We start from the raw sequence: 17,890 nt of genomic DNA on the forward strand, positions 1-17,890 counted from the left end.
AGGCACGACATCCTGCCCAGAGTAGGAAGAGACTAGGCTCCAGAAACATTTGAAGTCAAAGTGGTAGGAAAATGGGTTTACTCAAAGATAGCTGAGAAGGAAAATAGAAGAAACTTACTGGTTCAAAGTTTCCATATCTGAAAAGCTCTGGGACTAGGAAACCTTTTTAAGTGGGGAAAGGGAGCCAGACTTATTTAGGAAGGTAGATACACATTCAAGGGAGAATGGGTGATGTCTCAAGAGTGAGAAGCAGCCCTCACTTGGGGTGAGAGTCCAATATTTATAGAAGAGCTGTACTGGGGCTAGACAGGAGGCAGATCCAGGGTGGAGCTGCACAATTTCCTGCCAGTTTTCTTGCACTTTCGTGTTTCCCTTATTTTACAAGAGCATTGGCCACTGGGCCAAGGTTGTGGGCCAGGACATGGGCCAAGGTTTACAACTGTGTTTTCTGCATCTCAGTGGATTGATTTTGCCTTTCAAGATTCCATATTTCTCTCTCATTATTCTATATCTCTATCTCAGTAACACAATTATACTAAGATAAGCAATATTTAAGAATGCTCAACATTTTAAGAGTGTCAAAAAAGGGAACCCTAATATACTTTAGAAAGACATGCACATAAAAGACAATATGATAATATTCTTTGAGCCAGCCATTGTACTTCTCTAACCTGTAGAAATATATAAGCAATCGAATATATCATCTAAGATTGTTATTTATTATAGCATTGCCTATAACCAAGAAAATTTTGAAACATTTAAAATATTGGTTAAATAAAATATGGTATTTGTACTATGGAATATTATATAATCCTTAAAAAGAAAATACTCCTTTGGGGCTGGGGTTGTGGCTCAGTGGTAGAGCACTCAACTAGCATGTGTGAAGCACTGGGTTCGATCTCAGCACTGCATATGGAATAAAATGAAGGTCCATCAACAACTAAAACAAAAATTGAAAAAAGAAAATATTTCCTAAGAAAGAATTCCACAATATCTTATTAAACAAAATAAGCCAACTGCATAATTGTATGAAAAGTATGATCCCATGTATGGTCTTTTAAAAACTACACATATGTATTATATTACAAGTTTAATATATATAAATTCATAATGTAAACCAAAACTTCAACAATGGTCACTTATACAAAGGGGAAGAAGATTAAGGGGAGTAAGCACAAAAAGAAACCATTCACTTTTATTCTTTGTATTTCTGTATTATTTGAACTTGTGCTACAATGAGCATGAGTTTTTGCCTCATTTTTTTTTTATGAACATGAACATATATAATATGAAGCAACTTTAAAAATACATAAACTTATTGTGGCAGACAGAAATGTGTTTTGATATATCAAATGTTAGCATTAATTATTTCTGGTTTGTGGATTTATACATGATATAAAATTTTGTTGCTGATCTGTATTTTAATTTATATAAAAGAATATATTATTAGTATGGTGAAAGAATTTACATATAAATAAAAGTAAAGAAGTTACTACTCTGTAATTTATAAATAAAGAAACAGACCCATGTATCTACAAAATCGGGCAAAGAAAATATATGAATAGGAAAATCACAAAAGAAGAAATATAAATGGTTAATAACCTTAAACTCTCTAAATTTTAAAGAATATAATTTGTCATAAAGTAAACCTTTAATAACTCACTAATTGTAATTAATGATTCTTATTATTACAACAATATATGCATAAGAAATCTGATTATGTGACCATAAAAAATGAGTATCACAGAAATCTATGGCCATTCCCAACAAAGTTCAAAATACTGAATGCAAGAACTTTTCACAATGATGCTGTTATATTCCACCAAAAAGGAAGCCTCTTCAAAGGGCACTCACTAAATCCCCAAGAAATCTGGCAGTCACAATTCTAACCTAGGAGGAATGGCTCCTCTGAGGTCAATAGCCCAGCAGGGAGTGCCCATTCCTCACAGAGGACTCACCTGAAGTTTGACTTTCTGAAAACTATTAATTACAAAACACAGTGATACTTTTGTTCTACATAGGATAAAAGGGAAGAGGACATGGAATAAGAATAGAAATTGAGTCAGGCACGGTAGCACAGGTCTTTAATCCCTGTGGCTGGGAAGGCTGAGGCAGGAGGATCTCAAGTTCAAAGCCAGCCTCAGCAACTTAGTGAGGCCCTAAGCAACTTAGTGAGAGCCTGTCTCAAAATGAAAAGTAAAAAGAGCTTGAGATGTACCCGAGTGGTTAAGCACTCATGGGTTAAATCCCCAGTACAAAAGAAAAAAAAAAGCAACAGAAGTTGAGCAGAAAAAAGGTCAGTTTTAACATTCCGAATCCACATTGTCTTCCACATCCTACCCATTTCTATCTTCCCCAGATTCTTATCATTGAAGAGAAATGGACCCCGGGGAGCTCAGTCTACACTCCCACCAATGTAGCCTTGAAAAAGTAAGCAACGTTGTTTTCATAGTATTTCACTATAGAAGTAATACATGATCTCAACAGAGAAATAAGAATGAAAATTAAAATCACTGATAATTCCATCACCCTAAAATAATCACTTTTAATATCTTGGTATATGTTGGTCTCTTATCATTTCTGATGTCATACATTCTTATTTAAGCATTCTCATGTAACCTGTAACATAAGCGTTTTTTTTCCATGTTGCTACTATCTCCTAGTGACAGTAATTTTATTAGTGATATTGTGGCTGTGTGGACGTATAACCCAAGAGTCTTCATGTTGGGAAGTGCTGAGGCACAGATGGATTCAGTAGTCAGCCATTGGGGACCATATTTTCTGTTGGTTTCAGGACAGAAAACATGAGGACTCACAGAGGTAACTCTGGAATAGTCCTCCTGCAGTATTCCCTCCACCTCTCCAAGGGGGATTTAGGCCAGTAGACACCAGATCCTTGCTTCTTTTGAATCTCTTCCAGAAATACCAGGGGTAAGACAATGGAGACTAAATTCGGTTCTGATAATCTGGCTCTTCCTCTGGAGCTTCCGGGTGCATGAGAAGTGAATAAGTGATTGTGTTCTCAGCCTAGGAAAAGCAGAAACACGCAGTGGAGATCCACACGGAGAAGAGGTCATGGGACAAACAACAACAGAAGAGACAGCAGGGGAGAGGGAAGGGACAGAAGGAAAAGGAGGTGGCAGGGGTTACTCACTCCAGTTTTGGCAGCATCCTCAGAGTCAGTGACATTGGCTGTGGGCAAAAAGAAGACAAATAAGCCCAGGCACTGCTGGAGAAGAGGGCTTATTTGTGCAGCTGCCAAGGCTACAAAAGCAAAGCCCAAACCAGACCTGAGTCAAGGACTGCTGACCCCAGCTCAGGCCTGTAGACCAAGCCTCATTCACCCACCCTGGAGCCTCCCAGACTCAGCGGTCCCCACTGTCCACGCTGGCAAAGGAAAGCAGTCTTTGCACCACATTCTTTTTAGAGAATTGCTGAACTTTCCTAGAAGCAAATCAGGCAGATTTGGGGGATCTGAGATATTGGGGAAGAGGATAGGAGTGTTCAGTATCAGAGTAAAATGAAGTCCAGATTTTTGAGGGCCACAGGCTTCAAAGAGGGAACACCAAAGCCATTTCTACATTGGCCAAATGCAATGCCTCTTCTTTGGGGACTTTGAAGAATCAGGTACACCATTGCTTCAAAAAGAAAAGAAAAAGTGAGGAAGAAAGAGGAGGGGAGAAAGAAAGGAAAGAAGTCAGAGAAGAAAGGAAAGAAAGGAAGGCAGAAAAAAGATTCAAGAGAAAGACAGGATAAAAGGATGGAGGGAGGGAAATGAAGAAGATAGGAAGGCAAGAAAGGAGAAAGGGGGAAAGGAAGGAAGGAAAAGCAAGCAGTAGGCATGCGGCACACTCCTGTGGTCCCAGCAGCTGGGGACTTTGAGGCAGGAGTATTGCAAGTTCAGGACCAGCCTGGGCAACTTAATGAGAGTCTGTCTCAAAACATAAAAAAGACTGGGGATGAGGTTCAGTGATAGAGCACCCCTATGTCCAATCCCCAGTACCACAAAAAGACAAGAAAAAAAGGCAAGCAAGGGGCAGGGACAGAACTTTGTCTGATAAATATCCAAATTCCCACCTAACACTTTTCACACTGGAAAAGTGAAATTAGAGCAAAAACGTGGGAATTTGGATATTTAATAAATAAATTTTAGCTGCAGGGTGGGCTGAACACTGGACCCTCACTCATCTGTTTCCTTATCACTTGTTTGCCTCAAGGCTGAACGCTCAACCCCCACCCTTCTGGTGGAATGAAACCCACATCTGGCCCCTGCCTGGTCTGCCTGAGGGCAGAAGATGACACCCTTAGCAATTACTGTGAGATCCAATCACTGTACGCCAACAAGGCAGCTTGCTGACCCAGAGACCCCACTAGATTTTGACTATAAAAACTCTCTCCTGCTGGGCACTCCGCCACACTCTCACTCTCGCTTTCTCTCTCTCTTCTCTCTCCCTCTTTCTTCTCTTTCTCTCTCTCTCTCTCTCTTCTTCCTTCTCTGTTTATCAGACACTGCCTCAATAAAGATCTCTTGGTCCCTCCGAGTGTTGTGGTCACTTTCCTTTCAAAAAGCAGCCTCAGTAATCTATAAATCATCATTTCCCTGGAAGTTGGGGAGGAGCCTGAGACAATGTCTCTAGTCTCTTCACGCACCCCCTGGACACAAAGAGCCCTTATTTGCTATGTTCCAAATTCTGGAACAAACCACTTTCGGAATTCTCCTTCTATTGCATTCCTCAACAATCCCAGCAACTTACTATACCTTTCTGGAAACCATCAGTTCCAGCGCTTGGCTGCATAGATGCCTCGTGAAATATTTATGCCAGAGTAGACAAAAACCAAACAATAAAGTGGTGAATCCAGCTGTGTTTGGATTTTTTTCCTACATCTGGTTTGGCCCCAGATGTGGACTCAGGCCCACATCCCACGTGGCCTGGCCAAGAGACACACAGACCCTACTCAAAGTGCAGCTAGATGAGTAACAGATTGCTCAAGCTCTCAAATCTGTTGGCTCTGCTCTGAGTCATACTCCAGCCATCTGAGGTGAAATCTTCAAGGGCCTTTTCTTCCTGTCTGTTTTTGCTGTCACAGAAGCTGCAGTGAAAGCTCCAACCTCCTTTGTGCTCTGATTTTAACCACATTCAGGAAGTCTCCTGGAATATTGCTCATTTTACATACCTCCACCTGGGCCAGAGGTTGAATGGTCACTGGCTCTCAAAATGTCAGATCTATAAGGGCCCAGAGGTCACCTAGACCAACCCACTTCCTTTCTCAGTGAGGTGACTGAACTCCATCTGAGGGAGTGACATTCTCAATATTCTATTGTATGATGATGACAGAACCAGGCCAATATTTAATAAACTAATGCAAGTGGACATCAGAATCAACCATTGCCCACAAAATAAAACCCACTAATGGCTCTGGTTCCCCCAGAATTTTCTGAAGCCCAAATCTCCTCTTAATATTCCACTAAGAGCTGAGTTTTACCATACCTATATATTTCTCAACAAATCTAAGCATTTTCCCCAAATCTCCCCCCTCCTTTCCTCTTAGACCCCTACCTCCCTAATCCTATTGGTCTTCATCTTACACCTTCTTACACCTATTCTTTGCCAACTTTGCCAGATCACAGGAAGATCCAAATATCTGATTTCTTGCTCTGCAAATTTTCCCAGATTCCTAGTCCCAGAAATTTGAATGCAGCCCTCCCTTCTCTATCTAAGACAGATGTTCCTTTTCTCTTCTCCAGTGAAACCCTCTTTGAGCCCAGGAGTTAGACTCAGAACTGGCCAAGGGATTTGAGCCCCTGCCCTCCTCCCACTGCCCCCTCCGTCTCCTGTGCTTAGGCTGAACTTACATAAGCCACTTGTTGCTGGCTCCGATCCATCTGGCAGCCCTGGGTGGAACATCACTGAGCCCCCAGAGGGAATGCTGTACTCACCTAGTTCCTCAGGGAGGGTGTCTCCCATTTCCCTGTGCTCAGGGTTTCCTGAGAGAGCTAGGAGGGGCACATAGGAGGTTAGTAGGATTATGAGGTGGGGCTTTAGTTCTCAGGACCAAGGACCAGGGGAGGATTGGGTTAGAACCAACATGACCCATCCCTCACATGTCCTCTCCTACCTACTCCCAGCTGCCCTGCCCAGGAACCACTCTGGCTTGTAAAGGCTAGTCAGGGAGCCTTTTAAGCCAATAATCCCATGGGGATTCCTAGGAGTGTCTTCCTTAGGCTTACTCTGCCTTTTAAAAGCATTCCTCTTTTTCTCGGTATCTCAGTACCTCCATGTTTATTTATTATCAGTAACTGGGGTCCTGCTATCAATGAATTGCAAAGTGTTTTGTGAGTTATTAGTAGTATTATTTTCTCTTTCTCAGTGGCCTACAGCACCCTTTTCTCTTTCCTTGAGCACTATCCTAGCCACAAAATTCCCCATTTCTATATCTTGGCCTCTGTGCCAGGAACGTTCTTCTAGGCCTCTTTGCCTAGCTAATTGCTACCCCAAACATCACCTCCTCTACTGTGGTAATTGCTCATATATATGTGCCTTCTACTATCTGTTAGGCATTGTTATGAGAGCTTAATCCTTATTCATTGTCAAAATAATCCCATGAGGTGGGTCCTATTAGTATCCCCATTTTCCAGATAAGGAAACCGAGGAACAGAAAAGTTGAGCAATTTACCCAAGGTCATATTGCTGCTGAGCTAGCTGTGAGCTAAAATTTGAATCCATGTAGTCTGGTCCCAATCTGTACCTCAATCACTAAAATATAGTGTCTCCCCATGAGAACTTCTCTAACTGCCCCAGAATGGACTGGCTGCTATAGTTTGAATCTTGAGTGTCTCCCAAAGACCCTTGTGTTCAACCTTTGGTCCCTAGAACAGTGGTACTGGGAGGTGGTGGAACCTTTCAGAGGTGGGCCTAGTGGGAGGTCTACAGTTCATTGGGGGTGTGTCTTTGATTTGCTATAGACACATATTCCCAGTCTCTTCCTTGCTTCTTGCTTTCTGACCACGAGATGTTCCTACTGTGATGTGCTGCCTTGTCACAGGCCCAAAGCAATAGAGCCAACTGATCATAGACTGAAACCTCCAAAACTGTGAGCCAAAATGAACCTCTTACCTTTACAAACTGATTATCTCAGGTATGTCATTATAGTGATAAAGCTAACTAATACACTGGGTTATGGTGCCCCATTTATATCACTAGAGAGCCTTTTCATTTCTCTGTCATTGTTCTTACTCCATCTTACAATTATTTATTTGTACTTCTGTCTTCCCCACACTGCTGAGTACTCCTGAAGTCAGGAACTAGACTTCTTTATCTTGGCATCATCTACAGTGTCTAACACAGTGCTTGACACAAAAACAAGTTCATTTGAGCCTTGCTGAATGGATAAATTAATAAATGAATGAATGAATAAAATACAGCTGTATCTGAATGTTAAGGATTTGCTAGTTCAAATATAGGGGTTCCAGCAATATCTAGGGTTAGGGCCTCTTCTAAGCAGGAACTAATAACAAAATCAAGGAAAACCACAAACCTGAAGTCCGCTTTCGCTTGAGGTAGATCGTGACTACTACAATAGCCACAATGGCTACTACAACAATCCCGATAACCACAGGCACAATGATCATTTCCAGTAAAGGGTGGGTCGACTTGAGCCCTAGGGAAAACAGATCTGAGAACATGCTCCCTGTTCTCACTACCACCCTCTCACCCTCCTCCAGCAGGATGGTCCAGTGCCCGTCACCTGAAGCTCTTCTTTGACTAAGTCATCCACAGGTACAATACTTTACCCCACAACCTCATCCGCCCAGAGTTTTTATGGCTGAACTTGGGTCTCCCCCTTATTCAAGTTTCTCCACCAAACTAATAAAGGTATACTAGTGAGTGTCTAAGAGGAGAGGGACAGTGCTCAGGGGCAGTGGGGACTGTGGGCATGAAGCCTCCTACTGTCCAGAACATGCCAGGCCTTCAAGAGGAAATGGTCAAAACATGGGACATGAGAAAAATTGAGGTGAACTTTAGCTCTTAGCAATTTCCAGGAGTTTAAGGAACCTCTGTATCAATGAGAGAGCTCTATTTCACTACTATTCTCAATATGGTACCTATGTTTCAAAGTGGGACGACAGCCTTGTCACTTATCACCCAGGAACTGGGGGCTCTTAGCTCTGGCTCCTACTCCTTCCCACCGGTTTCAACAAGGCCTCTACAACTCTCTCCTTTGTCTCAGCACCCAACTTTGCTACCATAGCATTTCTCAGATCTCCATGTGGTCTATATGATTTTAACCTAACCCCTGTGCAACCCTTCCCTACATTTTAACAGAGTTCCCATACTTTGGACAGTGATGGTCACAGATTTTGATGAGTACGGCGTCCTCCCTACACTTCCTCTGCAGGAGTAATCACCACTGTGACTGCGGTTTGCTGACAGGATGGAGAAGTTGGCATTGAAATGGGAAAACTGCTTGGAATTTCCATTCTGGTAGAATGTGATCTTGTTCAGAGGGTTGTTCTTCCAGCTGTGGCACCTCAAAACAATGGTGTCCCCCTCCTGGAACACCAGTTGAGAGGTCTGGAGCAGCAGCCAGTCTGAAAAAACACAAAAGGACAACAGGATCCAGGATGTCATGGCTCAACTCTGAGACTCAGACCATCACTACTGGTGGAATATGATGTGCAGAGGGAAGGGCTTAAGTTTGGAATCAGGCAGTTTAATCTCTAATTTTGGATTCATTCATTTATGAGCTCTGGATTCTTGGGAAATTTTTAACTCTTCTGGGCCTCAGTTTCTCATCTGTGCAAACAGGCATTATAACACTATGCATCTAACAGTTTCTTGAACACAGCCAGTATTCCGAACACACTCATCTTCTCTGTTCTTTCCTGGGAGAAGGCAGCTGCAGTGCTCTCCTGTCAAGGACACAAGAGACTTGGATATATATAGTCCCTTCCCTAGGGGAGGAAGGGAGGAACTCAGTCTGACTGAGAAAAGGACATTTGAGGACAATGCAGCAGATCCATGTTTCAGAAATAACAGAAATTCTTAAACCTCCAACGAATGTCAGTTTACTTGATAAATATTAATAAATGTACAGCCTCAGTTCAATAGGATCTCTGAAGGCAATATCACAGGTGAACTGTGACCTTGCTGTATATTTTTTGAGGATATTTGGGAATAAGGTAATGGGAGGTGCCTAATGAAGAGTAACAGTAACAATAGTCATTGTTTGTTTGCTTTTGTGGTACTGGAGATTAAACCCAGGAGTGCTCTACCACTGAGCTACACCCAGCCCTTTTTATATTTTATTTTGAGACAGAGTCTTACTAAGTTTCCCAGGCTGGCCTCAAACTTGTGAGCCTATTGCCTCAGCCTCCGGAGTTGCTGGGATTACAGGCAAGTGCCACCATGCCTGGCTAGCAATAGATGTTGTGATCACATAGTGGCTCTTTATAGAGAGCCTACGATTTTGTCATTGATCTGTTCAGCAAACATTTATTAAGCCCTGCCCTATCTCAGGTACTGGAAATACACAGATGGAAGGAGACGGAGGGCACCCAGCACTATGAGAGGTACAGAGATCAGGGAAATGATAATTCTCTCCAGAATATGACAAGTGAGGCATTAGTATACGCATTGTTCAGATGAGGAAACTGAAACTTAAGCATTAGATGAATTCATCAGATTTATATGGCTAGTAGTTTCCAGGGTCAGGATTCAGTCATAGTCTGTGTTATTGTTGTTGTTGTTTTTTGCTTGCTTGCCTGCTTTCTAATTTATTTTTGCTCTACCATAAAAAATGGAAGGGTTTTTGTGATGAAGGGACTTCCTTCTGCTTCTCTCACACTCAGCTGTGTGTCTGTGGCTTTTGGCACCCTCTTGCTCAATCAGGACTATTGCAAAAATTAATCATTCATATATGCTGAGAAATTTCTTAGGAATTTGGACCTCCACCCGACATACAAAGTAAAAAGGTGGGTGAAAAGGGAAATGACTGGGCAAACAAGCACCTCATGTCGATGTTTCCCAGTAAACAGACCACCTCCCTTTTCCACAAACCTCTGCAGTGTAAGCAGATTCAATCTCTCCAAGGCCCCTCCCTGAACTTCCTCTACTGACCAGAAAATACATCCAGATGCACGGGGTCACTGAGGCTTGTCTTGTCCATTTGACACCGGTACTCCCCATTGTTATTGTTCTTGGCCTTAAACTTGTAGCTGGGCTGAGTCTGGCCTGGGATGAGGCTCCCATTGTGGAACCACTGAGTAGAGTGGTGGTTCTCAGGATTGCGGGTCCCTTGACATTTCAGTGTCACATTGTCTTCCTGCAGCACCTGGATCCATGGGGGCTCAAGTTTCACCACAGCCTTCGGGAGATCTATGGAGGGGCAGAGAGAGGAGACAGTTTGAGCAAAGGGAACCTCAAAAGCCTAAGCAGACTTTGAATCCCAAAGAAGTATCTTTATTCCTATTGGGGGCACCAAGAGTAGAATCAGGCCCAGGAGGCTTTGGCAACTGAAGGCATTTCTTATTACTCATACAACCCACCACCAGGAGCCCAGGGAACTCTCAGGGAACTCAACTGATTCTCAGAAGTAGAGGGCAAGAGGAAAAAGGGAAGCCAGTTGTGGTGGAACATGTCTGTAATCCCACCTACTTAGGAAGCTAAAGCAGGAGGATCACAAACTTGAGGCCAGCCTGGGCAACTTAGCAAGACCTTGTCTCAAAATAAAGTAAAATATTAAAAGGGCTGGGGGTATAGCTTAGAGGTAGAGCACCCCTGAGTATAATCCCTATACTGAAAAACAAAAAGGGAGGGCATGGAAAAGGAGAGAAGCAGGCAAGGTAAATACCCTAAAAATAAATAACATGCCAAGAAATATCCTAACAGATTGTTCTATCTATCTATCTATCTATCTATCTATCTATCTATCTATCTATCTTTATCTCTCTGGATGTTCACTTTGCTCCCCTATAAACTGAGGCACATTTGGACACTAGTGATACATTTTTTTCCAAAGCTTCGTCTAGACAAGAGGGGACATCTGGCAAGTGGAGATGTCAGACATAAGAGTTAGAGATCAGGTTTCTGTTGCAATCTGATGTCATTCCTTATCCTTAAATAGGAGGTCAGAATGGCCAGGTCTCATACTCAAGCATATAGGAGTTTCTGTGTTCTCAGAAGAATAAAGAGAGGAAGAAAAGCTAGAGGGTCAGTCCTGGGGGGTGGGAGGAGGTTGAATGTACAGATGAAGAACTACCTGGCAGAGGTCACTCCAACAAAGCTCTCTCTGTCAAGAGAACAGGACTTGAAGCCCTCAGATCCACTCAAAGTAAAGAATTTAACAACATGAGACAGTCTATGCATATCATATTATTCTGTATGTCCTTGAATTTTATTTGGAGAGAGGAAACTTGTTTTCTAATGAGGTTTTTAAAAGAAAAATTATATTTTGATATAATGCATAATAACTACACATATTAATGGAGTACATGTGATACTTTAATACATATATACAATGGATAATGATCAGATCAGAATAATTGACATATCCATCACTTCAAACATTCATCATTTCTTTGTGTTGGAAACATTCAAAATCCTTTCAACTAGCTATTTTGAAATACACAACTAATCACATTGCTAACCATAGTTTCCTTTCTGTTGTGAAACCCTAGAAATTATTTCTCCTATCTAACCATACTTTCTAACTGTATCTCAGTACCCATTAAATATCCTCTCTCCATTCTACCCCCTCCCTTATCCTTCCCAGGTTCTGGGAAGTAACTACAATTCTACTCTACTTCTTCAAGATCAACTTTTAAGAAATTCTTGAGTTTTTTGTTTTGTTTTGTTTTTTAGTTGAGAGAGGATAAAATTTATATTTTCTGTGACAATGTTTGTAACATCTCACAGTAATAGAACCAGAAGGGTTGAAGCACCCACCCCCTTCCTCCTTGGAGAGAAGAAGCACAGACAGGGCATCTCTGGGAGCAATGACCCTTTCCTGGATCTGACCTGGTACAGAAGTTGGTTGTTGGTCTATTCAGAGTGCCTCCAGATAGAACATTGGGGCAGGGAGAGAATGTAGGTAGAGTACTTACCAGGTATCCCAGCAACAGGAGCTGTAAGAAAGAAAGCAAAGATCAACCAGGACCTGAACCCCCACAATGAACAGCCTGCCCAGAGTTCTTTCACCCTTAGTCCAACCCTCAGCCCACACATCCCTAGATGCATTTTGAAAAGTACTGAGAGCTCCCTCCCTAATAACAGAAAGAAAAGAAGGAAGGAAGGAAGGAAGGAAGGAAGGAAGGAAGGAAGGAAGGAAGGAAGGAGATACAAATCACTGTCTTATTTATTTATTTTTACATCATTGTTTGGCTTAACACTTGACTGATTAAAATAAAAATACAACAGTAATCCCAGGCAGGAAGATCACAAGTTGGAAGCCACTCTCAGCAACTTAGCAAGATCCTTTCTTAAAATAAAGAAGAAAAAGGGCTGGGGGTGTAGCTTAGTGGTACAGCCTTCACTGTGTTCAATCCTCAATAGTGCAAAATACAAATAAATAAATTTGAAAAATAAAACAAAGTAAAAATGCCTCTGGAAAGTTCCCTGTTGGACTTTACATATGATTTATGCTTCTGTGTAAATGATTTTGCCAGTCTATCTGTTCTTTCACCAAGGAGTGTATAGAGATTACATATTGTCCATGATCATTGTAGAAAAATGGAAAATAGGCATGATAAAAATATTATTACCTTGGCAATATACCCTGTGGAATTTTCCCCATGAAAACATACACATATGTTTACATACAGACATACATAAATAGTAAATGAGAAAATAAACTATTTAAAAAGTATTCTCTTACCTAATTTTTCACTAAGCAATATAAAATCCACTACATTAATCTGTCTTCATATTGATTTCTTCTTCTTCTTCTTCTTTTTTTTTGATAGTACTAGAGTTTGAACATGGTAGGCAAGTGCTTTACCACTGGTGCTACTGAGCTGCACTCCCAGTCCTTTTTATTTTATTTTGAGGAAGAGTCTTATTAAGTTGCCCAGGCTGGCCTAAAACTTGTGATCCTCCTGCCTCAACCTCCCCTGAAGCTGAAATCATAGACATGCACCACCATGCTAAGTCTATGTTGTCATTTTTAACAATTGCATTCTGTCCTACTATTTGGGTCTCCAATGATTTATTTTACATTTCTGCTGCTTGATAATTAAACCTTCCAGATTCTTGCTATTAGGCAAATCTGAAAGGAGAAAGAGTGTGCAAAAGGACACCAGATCTGTGTTTTCATGTGCAGGCATGTGGAATGACACTGGGTTAGGGAAAGAACTTCCCAATTGGAGGCAAAATAGGGGCCAGGAAGGGCCAGGAAAACTGAATGGAAGTGGATTTGTGGGCACCATCATTGAGTGAAGAGCAAAGCAGGGTCCTTAGATGAATTAGAGCCCAATGCCTATGCCTGTGTAGGGCATGTTTATGTGTCCGTCTGTTTCAGGGGGGTTTCCTCTTATATTTGGACTGAGAGAAAGTCAAGAGGCTTTCAAAATATGTGTGTACTTTCAGGGACAAACACATGGAACGTAAGTGAAGCAGAAACAAGGAACCAGGAACGGGCACTGTGGAGAGTTGGCCTGGGAGTTTGGAGAACCAGATGCGCGTCCTGATGTTACTACATCTCTAATATGTACACTTAGACCCACTGTGCTGTTCCTTTGCAATCCAAAGCTAATCAACAAAACTGCATTGAATTCCTCCTGTCCCACAATACATTCTGTGTTCACCTAAAGTTCACCTGAAAGATCTTAAGTCCCTGTCCCCCACTGAAACCAACAGTCTAATGGTGGAGATAAGCATATGTATAATTTAATGTAAAAGATATTGCTTCATGACATTGGAGGAGTGTGGATAAAATACTATGGAGATTCAGAGGAGAAAAAGATCCTAAGACTTGGCAGAATTTGGAGTTGGTAAGAAGGAGAATCCCACAGAGGAGCTCATAATCATCATGTACATTCAAGGACTGATAGGATTTTGACATGTAGAGAGAGGAGATATTATTCTATGGGAAGGACTGGAAGGTAATTGGCAAAATTTCTAGAACATTCCAAGCCAATTTCTACTTCATTTCTTATCTCTGCCAAAGCACTTCTGATAATGAGGAACAAAGCTAAAAATCTAGGTAGGAACATACTTTGGAGGGCTCCTAATGCCAAAATGTGTGGCAATGGGTAAAAGCACAGAAAGAGTTTAAATGTTGACTTTGCCACTGCCAAGTGACCTTGAACAAAATGACTTTCAGTTTCCTTGCTTGTAAAGGAGATAATGACAGTGGCACCTACTTCATAGGGTTATTATAAGGATTAAATAAGAGGATAATCCAGATAAGACTTGACATACAGTAAGTTTAAAATAAATATAAATTAACTTTTATGTTTGCTCTTTAGTTCAACGAACAGTGGAGAGTCACTCAGAATGTTCAAATTGGAGCCCAAAGTGCTGTGTCAGATGAATTGGAACAGGGGAAGTAGAAAGAGATTAGTTAAGAAAAAGATAATTATTGTGATCCCAAATACACATGGGTGACCTGTCCAATATCCGGCTTCATTATTCCATGACCTACTCATCCCCAGTGAATGATTATACAGCTTAGCACACCTGCCCACGTTATACCCAGAAACCATCATCACCAGAAGCCATACTGATTTCAAAAATCACAAAATCATATATCCCATGCTTCAATCACGACCTCCTCTCCTTCCACTTCATCTGCTCAAGTACAGCTCCCATAATCATCTTGACCTCATCAAAAATCCCAAAGCATTTACTCTACCACTCTATTCCTAAGCCCACACTTGCCTGTATCTCCCCCATCTAGCTTAGATTTGATGATTCATCATTATAATAATCTCATTGCAAATCCCCTCAAATCCCTTGCCCTTTTCTGTCTCAATCAAACGCACATGTATTTTCCATATATTTATTTGTTCAGTTGGTTTGACAGTAGGAAGTAAAGAAGAGGGTACAGATCTTAGAGAAAGAACAGAGAAGTTGGCACCTAATAAGATGATATAAGTGGATGACATAAGTGGATGACCAGGGAAAAGGTGGTTGTGCTCATGCACATATAAATATTAGAAGGATACAAATATTTATAAGAGGAAGATGGCAAGTTAGACTTTTAATATATTTTGTTTCTGAGCTCTCAAACATTCAGAGATGTCCAATTAACAGAATATGAAATTATATAAATTATATAATTATATAAATTGTATATGTGTATATATAAAAGTAAACAAGAGAAATAGGAAAGGAAAGAGAAAGATCGTATACTTTAGGTCAGCAAAACTGTCTTATCATGTTCACTGATAAGTCCCCAAGTCCTAGAAGAGTGTGTGCCACATAGAATTAACATGAGGTTTAAACAAGGCAGTCTGAGAATTAGCAGAAGCAAAGGTGTTATAAATGAAGTACATTCACACATTGCCTGGCTGTAAAGGAGAATCTATTGAAGGCACAATGAGGAACATGGTTAAGAAGGGTAGAATCGGAGCTTTTCCACTAGTCAATGGACCAACACTGAAGGCATGTATGAGTGCAGTGAGTCAGCCATAGCTGTACTTGAAGATGCTGTGACTTCATCATGAAAGGACGAGAGGGGAGTCAGGAGCAATCAAGACACAACAAAAGGTGATATAAAATTGTCATCGAGTGGTGCTGGAGATATAGCTCAGTTGGCAGAGTGCTTGCCTCACATGCACAAGGCCCTGGGTTCAATCCCCAGCACCACACACACACAAAAAAAAATTGTCATCAAGTAATGATGAGATGATGACCTAAACATGGATTACCAGATTACCAGAAAAGAATGAAAAAGATAAGAGTAGATACTCAGTGATTTAGCAAAAGGCAAATGGAAGAAAACACCAAAAATCTTTCCCAAGAGTCCTGCCCAGGTTACTGGCACTATTAGCACAAAACAGAAGCACATCACCTCTCTAGGTCAGCCTTCCCAAATAATAAATGAGAGGATTCAGTGCTCACCTTACATCTATTCTACTATAATCCACTCAAGGGGAAATTCTTTCTCTTTACCTCTGCCTCCTGCAGCCCTATATCCTCCAGCATTGAGAGCTGAGCTCTCCTAGAGCTGACTGGATTTCATTATCAGTCATAGCAGTAACTTGGGGGAGCTGCCCTTATGTGTTTAGGGTTGAAGCCCTAGGAATTGAGCTAGAGGAAACAGTTCTGCCATTAGGGGTCCCTCCGGCTTCCCCTAGGCTCTTACAACCACTTAGCACCATCACTTCCTGTCCCCTGGTCCACACCTGAGAACATGATCAGAAAATGGTCTTCTCACCTGGCTTAGCACACTGGCTTTCTCACTGATCAGAGCTAGGACCCACACCATGGTCTATGCAGCACCATGGTCTATGCAGTGAAAGGAGGCATGCGTGGTTTCTCTGATTCCACAATTGCTGATTCCAGAATTGCCCAGTTTTGTGGATTCTCTGGGCCCTGGTTCCCTGGAAAACTCAGATCCACCTATGCTTCTGCCCAGGGGGTCTCCTTTTGTGTTAAGAAAATGGGCTTTTGCCACATTTAGAGGTGAGGAGAGTGGCCATTGTCACCCCACAAAATGCATCTTAGAGCTTCCTTCACACCCATCTAAGGTAGCATTAGCTTAAGATTTAGTCCTATGTAAAACACAAATTTAAAGGGAAATACTATGGCCACCCATTTGCCACTCAGGTAGGTATAGGTTACTGTATTTCCTTGGGCAGATTCTGATGTTGAGGATGGCAGAGCATTCGGAGCCCAGGGACCCAGTGAAATTGACTAAAAGATAGTTAAGAAAAAAAAAAGACCAACCAGAAAAAAAAAGAAAAAAGAAAAAAAAAAAAGCCTTGCCAACTTTGATTTTCTAAGGGTTGTTAGAGTTTGATCTACTTGCCTCCATGCACCTGATTTTCCCAATACGCTTCCCATGTCACTGTCATCCCCTATCCAAGCTCAGTCCCAACCCAGGTATTCCTGTTCTTGTCTCCCTTCTGTGAGCCCCGACTCACCCAGAAACAGCACAGCTGTCCACAGTAGCATAGGGCCCAGAGTCTGTGAAGGCTTGGAGTCAGCCCACTCACTCCCAGTGGCAAGAAGAGGTAGGAACAAGGGGACTCCCATCACCCCCTAGAATAAGTTGGTTCCAACAGCACAGGCTTCTCTCCAGGTTTGGCAAATTCCAACAGAGGACAAACCAATTCTGAAGTTCAAAAGAGGAAGTGAAAAGAAACGGTCTATTTAGTCCTAGGCTCCTCCCCTTCCACCCTCTTTCTTTTCAACTGTTCCCTCCCAGAAGATTCAGGCTTTCCCAGAATGAGTCTGGATCAGTTCAAGTCACCGAAATTTTAGAAAATGGGAAGCAACTTCCTTTTTCTGGGGCAATAGCTGGCCTCGGCCTTTGAGAGAAAGAGGGAAATGGCCTCCCTAACTCGGCTTAGAACTTCTTAACCTCAGTCCCCATCCTCCTCAGAAAAGATAATTGAGAAGAATATACAGGCAAATTCTGGTGCCTCTTCCATTTGGAGATCCAGATACTAAAATCTGGACTCTTCCCCAAACTGACCATAGGGTCTTGAGATCACCAACCATCATTTGATATTTCTCTGATAGAATTCCTGAGTCACTTTTGGATTGTGGAAAGAGAGTAGGGGTAGGATGACCACACTCATCCTCATTATTTTCCTCCTATATTTGTTCATTTATTAATTTAATCAACATCCCAGTAAATATCTACTGAGCACCAGTTTGGGCCCTGGTTCTTTATCCTGGTCATTTCTCTCATCACTGTTCTCACCACTGTAGCATGCTTATGG

General features: G+C 41.7%; 1 protein-coding gene across 3 annotated transcripts; it reads right to left on the reverse strand.

The window, feature by feature from the left end:
- Positions 1–1,188: 1,188 nt before the first annotated feature.
- LOC114080886 (low affinity immunoglobulin gamma Fc region receptor II-b) lies at positions 1,189–17,283 on the reverse strand. 3 transcript variants are annotated; one of them, XM_027922476.2, is made up of 8 exons: positions 17,087–17,283; positions 12,104–12,124; positions 10,119–10,376; positions 8,336–8,590; positions 7,537–7,659; positions 5,939–5,995; positions 3,155–3,192; positions 1,189–3,027 (listed from the first exon to the last, which is right to left on the reverse strand). In XM_027922476.2, exons 1-8 carry the CDS (start codon positions 17,196–17,198, stop codon positions 2,947–2,949), a joined length of 945 nt encoding a protein of 314 aa, XP_027778277.1. In that variant the 5' UTR covers positions 17,199–17,283; the 3' UTR covers positions 1,189–2,946. The 3 variants fall into 3 exon arrangements, with proteins under 3 accessions (XP_027778277.1, XP_027778275.1, XP_027778279.1); XM_027922474.2 differs by having other exon boundaries at positions 5,855–5,995; XM_027922478.2 differs by lacking the exon at positions 5,939–5,995 and having other exon boundaries at positions 17,087–17,282.
- Positions 17,284–17,890: the final 607 nt, after the last annotated feature.

The sequence above is a fragment of the Marmota flaviventris genome, chromosome 10 (genome assembly GCF_047511675.1).
Source record: "Marmota flaviventris isolate mMarFla1 chromosome 10, mMarFla1.hap1, whole genome shotgun sequence".
NCBI classification, from domain to species: Eukaryota; Metazoa; Chordata; class Mammalia; order Rodentia; family Sciuridae; genus Marmota; species Marmota flaviventris.